Here is a 9,768-nt window from a genome sequence, read left to right as displayed (position 1 = left end):
TATTTGGTTGGTTAACCAATAAATGTTATAACCCGAAAACGTACAAATTGTTTGTTTACTTTTATTTAAATACCTAAAGATACAGAGTATAGTTGTTTCTGTAAATAATCCTTCGACTTTTACGTCTATAAAAAGTTGCGTTCACAATATTTTATTTTAATAATAATGATAATGGGCCTGTGAACGGGTTCCAGCAGGCGTTCTACATGACCTTAAAGCTCACCAAGGGGACTCTACGTATTGGATCTATATCCCCACGCAAGCCTATCAAAGACCGGGATTTATAGGCTCGTGAAATCCAAGGAGATACAAAAATAATAATAATAAAATTCTTTATTGCACACTACATTTAAAAAAAAGACAGAAATTATAAACATCAGCAATAGAGAAGACTGTTCCAAACATATTGTTTCAGCTCATTATATTCTAATATAATGAGTTTTGGATACAAGGTAGCCAGAATTCGACAATAATGCTATTTTTCACAGAAATACCACAACTTATAGTTTCCAATCTCCCATCACTTTGTTTAAACAATAATATCGTACTGGAAATGAGCATGTTGCGTACAGAAATATATATATTTCTCTCTGGACATACCGAATGGCACCTGGGTAAAAATTATTTTGGTTGTTTTGTTTTTTGTCCCCAAAAAATGTGACGGAGTGGAGCTTATTGTATGAGATGATATATTTTCTCGTGTAAAATATTATCTACAGCTAGAACTAGAAAGACATACCTTTTATATTTGTTTGATAGAATACATATATACAAGCGTGACAGAGTGGTCAGAAACAAGACAACGAAAAGAACTTTGACCCCCCCCCCCCCCCCCCACCTAAAGTTAGGCCAACGTAAGGAGGTAAAAGTGTAAATAATCGGACCGTTACTGAGTTACATTGCGATAGTGAGCGATAAACACTCACTGCAAGCGACCCGCTAGGCGGGTTATCTGTTCGTAGTTACTGTACGCTACATAGCTGAAAATACATGTTATGTACAGTGAATGTGTTAACTGTAAGTTTTTCGAAATCTGTTGTTGCGTCATGGTTTAGCCCTTTAAACAACGATCTCAAAAAATACCACTTTATGACATCGTCCTTTTGTTTTTTTATTATTCTCACGGTAGTCTGATTAGGCATTCGTTAGATCGCTAGCAACGGGGCTGTGTTGTTATTACTCGTAATTATTAATCTTCGTAGTAAGTTGTGTAGATTTTATAACACGGGCATAAATATATTCACATCAGCTGTAATTTTTACACTAATTACTACAATACGGTATAATACAATACCCGAAGTAAATTATAATTACTTATCCACCTGACACCAATATATGAATGATATTAGGTAGGTATATATTACATCTTTTATAGTTGTAGACCACGCTCGCTCCTAAAATCCCTAAAAATGCATCTACTGCATTGGAAATAGTACTAAAAGTAGCTTTGGGTGTCTATCACCTAAGTTTGTAATTTGTGACCCCTATGAAATAGTTTCATTCCGATATTTACATAGAGAACATATATTTTGCATATTTACTCCTTCGTATGAAATTGAACTACTGTGTAATGTTACGGTAAAATATGCCCCCTTTCGAAATACATGGGTAATTGGTACTTAACAATCTATAAACATGTTATCAAACTTGCTATCATAAATATACCAAAATCCTTGCACGAGAGTTTAAAGTAGAAATGCAACGGATATCCGGTTACTATCCGACGCCCGGTCTTATTTTACTATCCGGCCGGATACCGGATAGTAATTAAGCACCACATTTATTATAAATACAATATGCACTAAACACTAAAACATCTTATGAATTTTAACAAAGTTTATAATAATAAGCACCCGCAACGAAAGTATTGAAAAATACGAAGAAAATTGTAACGTACCATTATTCAATACTCACTGTAAGTGAATTTAGTTCAATTATCTATAAGCGACTGTCTATGACTACTTTACTAGAAATAATCGCAACCTGCATCTAAATCAGAGCAATAGCGCTATCTAATTTAATTAATTTTTGACCAAACGTATATTCAGCCGCCGGATACCGAATATTCGGCGGACCCAACTGCCGGATATCCGGTATCCAGTCAAACCACTATCCCTTGCATTTCTAGTTTTTTTTAGTAAAAAGTATATTCTACCGCATATTACACATTTTTGTTGTACATAAAAGTCATTTGGTATTTTTGTATGTAGAAAAGTATAAATATCCAGTGCGACGAAAGCCAAGCAGTTTTATATCGCGCGTAGTTTAGTTAAATGTAACCGATGTACATACCAATGAATTCCGTATTAAATTTATTTTATTGTGATAGGTAAATCGTTGTATATTGCGGACCGAGTCTTAATTGGTGAAAATGTTATAAAACTTGTAAAAAAATTGAGACAGCGCTCGGTGTTCATATAAGTAAATTGTCGATATGCTTCAATAAAATACATGGTGAAGCCTCATATAGTTGTTTTATTTTATAGTTTCATAAGTGTCTATTTGATTTTGTACATTTAATTTTGTACCTAACACAAACAGAATAAACTTGATATTTTTAAAATACACTTCCCGCACATTCTTGTAATAGACTTTACAATTTCATATTACAAAAAGGTACAAAATCAAATGTATGTAACCAGCTGTCACAAACTAGAAAAGCGGGTTTTTACTATTTCCCCTTAGTAATAATAAAGGAAACAGCTTATATTGCAGAAGTAGTTTATTTTTTAGTTTGCAGTTACACCACCAAGGACGACATACAAAAATATTACGTATTATTTACAATTTGACAAGATTATCTACAATCACAAACCTCAAAAACACTTTTTTACAAAATATCCAATGCCATTTGGTAACTAATAAAATGGACACAATATTAAGATTACTTTGCAACTTGGAATTGTATTTTTTTTTATGTAATGATCGCAGCAGAGGCGAATCTTGCATTACTGTCAAACCTAGACAGCCGTAGAACGTCGTATACGTTAGAGAGGGACAACAACATTCGTGACCTCCAGCTGTCAAACATCGGTTTTGTTAGACAGTGAGAGTTCTGTACGAAGAACTATTATCAATCATGTACTAATAATCATGAGTTGTCATGAGATTTGTACAAATATTTTTCATAGACTTTCAGCGTGAAAACTTGTAAATTGATCTATACATTAGCGATGTATGAGATACAGGTATCAAAAGTAAACGCATTCATTTGAACAGGACTCAAATAGTATTATAAAAATACGGGGCTACGTCAAACGTAAACGGAGGCTCACACACAAAACTAAAATTAAACATGAAAAACAATTATTGCTTTGTTCAACAACGAAATGCTATTGAGCGATTACTTAATAAATAATGCAAAGGACAGATAAGCGTGAGCGATCGGTTTCCTCAGTTGCAGAAACACACGTTTAACCCTTTGGACGCCAAAAACGCCTTAAGTCGTCGTGCTCAACGCCAAGAACGTTTATAACCGTTACGACCTTAGATTTATGTTTGCATTTTCACATCCATCTGTAATGTTAGCGTTTGAATAATATTTTTGTTTAAGAGTCATGGCGTTCAAAGGGTTACTACTGTCTCTTTATTCTGGTAAACCAGAACGAGACGGTATTCAGTATTTTCTGGAACCGAGCTGGAAGTACTAATATATTATCGGTCCGATATAACAACAAGACCACCTAGCTTGCTAAGATCGAGCCACTGGCGCACGCAGCGCGGGTGCGCCGCGGGCTCATACGAGCACCTCTTAGATTTAAAAATATATTCATCGGCATACTCATCGAGCTTTTCCAGCCATTTTTGAAGCGGGTCCACTAAAGAGCTGCGGTACCAAGTGAAATCAGTCTTAATGTTAAACCACGGCTGTTGTAAATCGATCGGATAAACCGGGGGGGTATTTACAGTGGAATGATAGTTGAGCCAGGATGTGCAGCAGCGAGGCGGGTCGGGGAAGGGGAGGCTGGCGTTGAGGCCGGGGGCGGGCGTGTGTGCGGCGGGCAGCCGTGCGGGCTGCAGCAGCGGCAGCGCGCAGGACACCAGCCAGGCGGAGGCGGCCAGCGCGGCCACGTAGGCCAGCGCGAGGGCGGCCGCCGCGGTGCCCACTACTGCTACCCCCGCATCTGAAACCAAATCCTACTTCAGCCCCGCTAAATGTAAAACGTCTCTAACGTTATGTCATTCAAAAACGTAATGTCATGTTATTCATGGTTAGATTTGAGAAATCTGTGCGTCATCGTGGATGACACGAACTATATTTACTATATTTGTGTAATAATGTCCCATAATATTTATTATTATTTGTCTGTCTTACCATATCTCGGGACCATGGGGTCCCGAACCTTTGGGAGGCATGCGTGGGGCCGAAGCCAACAGCGCAGAGGCCCTTTAAGACAAATTAATCTAAAACCAAGGGATACACGTGACGGATACCATCTCCGAGCGCACAATATGATACATCCGGAGATGGTCCCCGCCAAGTGCAAAGACTATTGCAGTGCAGCACTTTTGTGCTGCGATGGGATCTAAGGTCATAAGGCTATTGATTTGAAAGTTGGATGGACTGGATAATAGGCTATGGGAGGAGACTAGCGGACACCTGCCGTGACAATCAGTCTCGGAATTGTGTAAAACAGGTGGTGACTCGCCAACTCATTGAGTGGGCCCCACAACGGCCGCACGCACAGTGCGACAATAGGGCAACACTTTGGAGCGGCTGTGAGGTTGTCGAGAGGTGAGTCTGCGGAAGCCAGACCCCGGTAATCCGTTCAGCAGGCCGCCGGCGTTATGACATTTTACACTTCCAACCTGGAGCATAGGTCCCGCTCTTGCGACTCCACTCTGGCCGGCCGGTGAAGGCAAGCGCAGAGGCGAGGGCCAAATAAAAGGGCCTTCTGGAATAGGGGTCCGCGGTGTCGCCACTCACCGTCAACTCGCCACAAGCTGCCCCCGCGGGCTTATTATTATTATTATATATTTTCTCAAATATATCTTCCGCATATATTATCTATCATATTGACATTTGTGTTTGTTACAAAAGAATAAAACGTAAATCGTTTAACAGAGGCTAGCAAACAATTACTGATTGTAAAACAGATGTAAACCTTAAAAGTACTTTTTTAAATTTAACGTATGAATCGGTGAATGTACCTACGAATAAGTTTCGCTACTATAAACAATGGTATAGGGACCGTGCGCGTTGGAGGGTCTGCCATCTTGTGGCCTGAATCGGAACCATAAACATGCACATTTACACGTCACGTGCTTTCTTGTGCATAGTAGGTTCTGCCATCTTGTGGGCTACATCGGAACAAAAAACATCACATTTACGCCTCGCGCCAAGAATCTCACGGCTCCTGTGCTGCCTCCTACAGTTCATGCACGCTCCCTATCCGCTACGATCAGCGAATAAATATGTTTATATTTACCTCCCCCCGCGGCTGCTAAGTCGCTGTACGTGAAGAATCCTCGTTCCTTCGCCTGCTTTAACGCCACTTGACTTTCAAGCCAGGACAGACCCGATTCGAAGCTCTCGTTGTTTACGTATACGTTCCATTCCTGAAAGAGATTACAAATACATTAATATAATTTCTGCTACAACACAAGAAACATTAACCTTTTGAACGCCAGGCCTATCGCACGCGGCGCGTAATCGTGAACCTTGTTGGTACGCATGAAAGTTGATATTGGGCTGTAGCCGCGCGCGTCATATGACGTCTTTGGCGGTCAAAAGGTTAAAAAAGTAAGGCCCAGCCAAGGAGTTGATAGATAGACGGAGGTATGATCGTAAACCCTTTGAACGGCCAAAGACGTCAACATATCAACCTTATAATAATAATATTATAATAATGTATGCATTCCGAAAAGTTTCACGATGACGCGGCGCGCCCTGTAGGCGTCAAAGGGTTAAAGACAAAACTGCGACTTTACTACAAAACCGGTTAAATTTCCATACCGTTATCATGTACTTGGCGCAAAACCTTTTAATTTCGGTTTCGCCGGTTTTAATGAGAACAGATCTTGTCAAATAAACCGGTTTAGAGCAATAAAAACCGGTTTTCTTATGTCGATGTCTGTTTCGTAACACACTACCAGGATAGCCGGCCGTTTCGTCGTTCGTCGAATAAACCGATTTTTTTAATTTACACCGAAATAAACCGGTATTTTATTAACCGGTTCCGAGCCTTGCCAGCATGTAATCGGCTGAAATCTACCTTTGCCTGTCTTTCAATTGTGTGGGTCCTGCATTGTTTAATACGAGCTGCGCAGTCGCTCGCGGACATCAGGTGCATACGGTCTGAAGTGGTAACTTCACTCACCAGGTCTACACAATCCACACTATTATGAATAACGCCTACGGCGAGCTTCGCTACTGCTAAGTATCGACTGGTTTCTAGGGATTCGTGACATAGCACGCCTAACAGAAAACGCGTTGGGTACATGTAAGGATAACATGTTTTCTTTTTGTATAAGTGACGTACGTACAAGGAGGAAAAAATTAATGAGCCTTGAACTTTCTTTAAAAAAATAAAAGAATGTTTCCTTTAAGTTAAAATGAGCTAGCTTAAGGTTTTAAGGCACTATCCAGGACCCAATTTTTTTTCACACTGTACATAGTAAGCATGATGAGGTTATCTGACCTCGAGATTTAATGGAGCCAAGAAGCGAGCAACCATGGTCGACAAGGGCGCATACAAATGGCCATAAATATCATTAGTCAGAGTGAAAATGAAAAGCGTCTTAGTGAATTTCTAATGTTCAGGTTAGTATATGTACTTACAATAGCATTTAGGAAGTCTATCTCCAGCCGCTTGAGGTCCTTGGGCGTCAGCCCGCCGGCCGCCGCCCACTCCGCCACCAGCGTCTCCGCGTCCTCGCCGTCGTCTTGAAGGAACTTATTGCCAACCATCTGTAACACAACACAACACAATTAATGTCAATCCAGTGGCGACACAGCTGATTCTTCTTCTGAAGCTCCTTCCCCTTCTTCCTTGCCTGTTGCTATCTAATAAGTATATAATATATAATATAAGTTTTTCTGCTTAATTGTTTATAACTCTTTATTTAACATATTGGTAGATATTATTTCTTTACTTACTTAAGAGCCCGGTAACGATTTTAGAGCAAAAATGTAAAATTGATAGATCTAATTGTTGAAATTTTACATCTTTTGTTATGTAACAAAGGCAGCAAAAGTGGAGACGGAGTCGTGCGTCCTAGACTATTTACACGTACGAGCGACACACGGGACACTCACCAGCGACACGAGGAAGAGGTCAGCGGGCGCGGCGGCGGCGACGTATGCAGGGTTGCGATGTCGCAGCCTCTCCAAGTATAACAGAGCCAAAACAAGCGCGCACGGAGACACGCGCGCGTCATATGCGAGGCGCGCCGCCGCGTCGCCGTGCAAACGTCTCAGCGACCGACCCTGCTGTGCGGCGGACCATAGTGCGCAGGACACCTCTGCAGAACACGAAACAATATGTAAAACTTTTGTGTAATAAGTAATTTGTTATGTAATGTTCATAATCCTGGTCACGGCACCACATTGTCACGAAGATTTCAGAGTTGTAACTGAAAATCTATGTGCAAGTCTTATTAATTCAATTTTATTATTTAAGGGAATTTTAACACTAGTGTTTCTAACTGATCATTATTTAGAAATTACTATTCTCAAGTGAATTGAATATATCTTTTTTTTAAAGATTTTGTATATTAAATTATGTTGCTGTCCAATATACAACAATATACAATGATTAGAAAACTGAATCCAATTAAAAACAAATAAATATCCAATATACTCTCTCTCTCTCTCTGACACTTGTTAATTTTTTGTTGTTTCTTGTTCATTAAATATCACAATGTTATAAATACATGTGGTAAACATTGATACTGGCGTAATTATACGTTCTTGACACAGTGAACTGACTAATTGCAAACCTTAATACAAAGACATAGGGTCTAAATAGAGTTAAGTATGCTGCTGTTAGTAACACCTGCCGTTTACATTAGTATTTTATTCATTACAGTATTGTGGTTAAAAGAATACTCTGCATCCTGTTTTTGTAATTATAGTAATTTTTTTTAGTTTTATTAAAAGTATTTGGAAGGAACTTCATTTTCTTTTATACTCCTTTCTAAAATAAGTAACTACTCAAGATTTAGCTTTGTACAAATGTTTTTCCTGCAATAGCCCGCTGCAACAGTAATCATTTTCTTTTCACTGGCAGAAAAGTGGAAAGCCAAGCCAAGATACAGCACAAAAAGAGTTTTGACCAGTACAAATTAATCAAGTTATGGTGTGGCCTTTAGGTCATTAATTATGTTTTGTTGGAATTAAATACATATGATTCTCAATATGCACCGCAAATATTTTTGCACCGCCTACAACTTATCTGCTTTGCCTAAAGGTTGGCTGGTAGAGAATGCCTTACGGCATTAAGTTCGCCTATTATACAGTGTGTTTTCTTATGTGCAATAAAGATTAAATAAATAAATAAATATGAAGTGTTAAAAATATATAACAGACTACTGTTCTCAAACTAAAACTTGGTTAAAGTCTTCCAGGGTACCTCTTGGCAACTTTTTCATATATATTGATAATTCTTAACATAAACTTTGTTGTACTTAAATGGACACAATGAACATTGTAATTAAATGTAGCATCATAAACACAGTTAGTTGACCATCATGTACCTTGTTGCAACTAAATAAGTCACCAATAGTCGGGTCCACACAGAGTGAGCATACGCGCAACCCAATTTCCTCAGGCACAAACCCGCCAGTGTAGACGTGAGGAAAACGCAGGCACATTTACACTGGCCGGTTAGTGCGTGAGGAAATTGCCTCGCACGTACGTGCTCGCTCTGTGTGGACCCGCCCAATAATCATTTAATTGTGTTGCTGTTAATACCTTTACAATAAAAATGTTTTCACCAACATACCAGTGACGGGGAGACTCAGACAGGGTAGCGAGGGCAGTTCACCGTAGTACAGAGTTTTAGTGATGCGGTTCAGAAACTCTTTGTGGTCTCCCATACTCTGTATATAGCAACTTGTTATTACACACAAGATTTTGTCAATAAAATGTTTAGAAATGTAAAAAAGAAGTCATGCAATTGTATTTATCAAGTCATTAGCAACTTTGCAGTTAACGCGTCACGCTTCAAAAGTTACGACTCGTTTACCGGCGGCGATAATGAAATCAATTTAACACGTTTAAATTATTTAATACTACCCACGTAGACGCACCATTAATGCTTTTGGAAACAACCCAGACCTATATGCAGTGAACATTATGCTGTTTACTACGTTAGTGAAACAATGGCCAATGATAGAAAACACGTTGCCTGTGGAAATTTGATAAGTACATACAAGGAGCATGAATCGGACACGATGTGACCTCATTTTCTCACCTTGATCTTGGACCGCGATCCTTCCCGCCTCCTCTTGGATATGTTGGACATAGTGGTCTTGCTACTGCTGACCTTAAATGGTTAGAATAAATTGGATAACAACATGAATCAAATATAATATTTTTAAAATATTATGCACAAATCAGTGGAACGCACCTCCTAAACAGAAACAATGATATGTGAATGGTGATTAGTGAATGAAAATTAAATAAAATGAACGAATGAGTTATCTAAACACTATGACATTGACAGCCATGTGACAGTACTGCACAATCCATTTATAACAGAATGCGTTTAAAATCAAACGATGATAAGTTGTAATTAGAACTCAAAAACGTACCTTTACAGTAAA

At 39.1% G+C, this 9,768-nt stretch overlaps 1 protein-coding gene across 2 annotated transcripts; it reads right to left on the bottom strand.

The window, feature by feature from the left end:
* Positions 1 to 2,704: 2,704 nt before the first annotated feature.
* On the bottom strand, positions 2,705 to 9,608 carry LOC133521035 (protein CNPPD1). 2 transcript variants are annotated; one of them, XM_061855757.1, is made up of 7 exons: positions 9,573 to 9,608; positions 9,417 to 9,488; positions 8,946 to 9,042; positions 7,259 to 7,464; positions 6,782 to 6,910; positions 5,430 to 5,559; positions 2,705 to 4,124 (listed from the first exon to the last, which is right to left on the bottom strand). In XM_061855757.1, the coding sequence occupies exons 2-7, from the start codon at positions 9,465 to 9,467 to the stop codon at positions 3,655 to 3,657; spliced, it is 1,083 nt and encodes a 360-aa protein (XP_061711741.1). In that variant the 5' UTR covers positions 9,468 to 9,488; positions 9,573 to 9,608; the 3' UTR covers positions 2,705 to 3,654. The 2 variants fall into 2 exon arrangements, with proteins under 2 accessions (XP_061711741.1, XP_061711740.1); XM_061855756.1 differs by having other exon boundaries at positions 9,417 to 9,602.
* Positions 9,609 to 9,768: the final 160 nt, after the last annotated feature.

Source organism: Cydia pomonella, chromosome 9, assembly GCF_033807575.1.
Source record: "Cydia pomonella isolate Wapato2018A chromosome 9, ilCydPomo1, whole genome shotgun sequence".
NCBI lineage: Eukaryota > Metazoa > Arthropoda > Insecta > Lepidoptera > Tortricidae > Cydia > Cydia pomonella.
The sequence above is the reverse complement of the archived record's forward strand: the minus strand, read 5'-3'. Positions and strand labels throughout refer to the sequence as shown.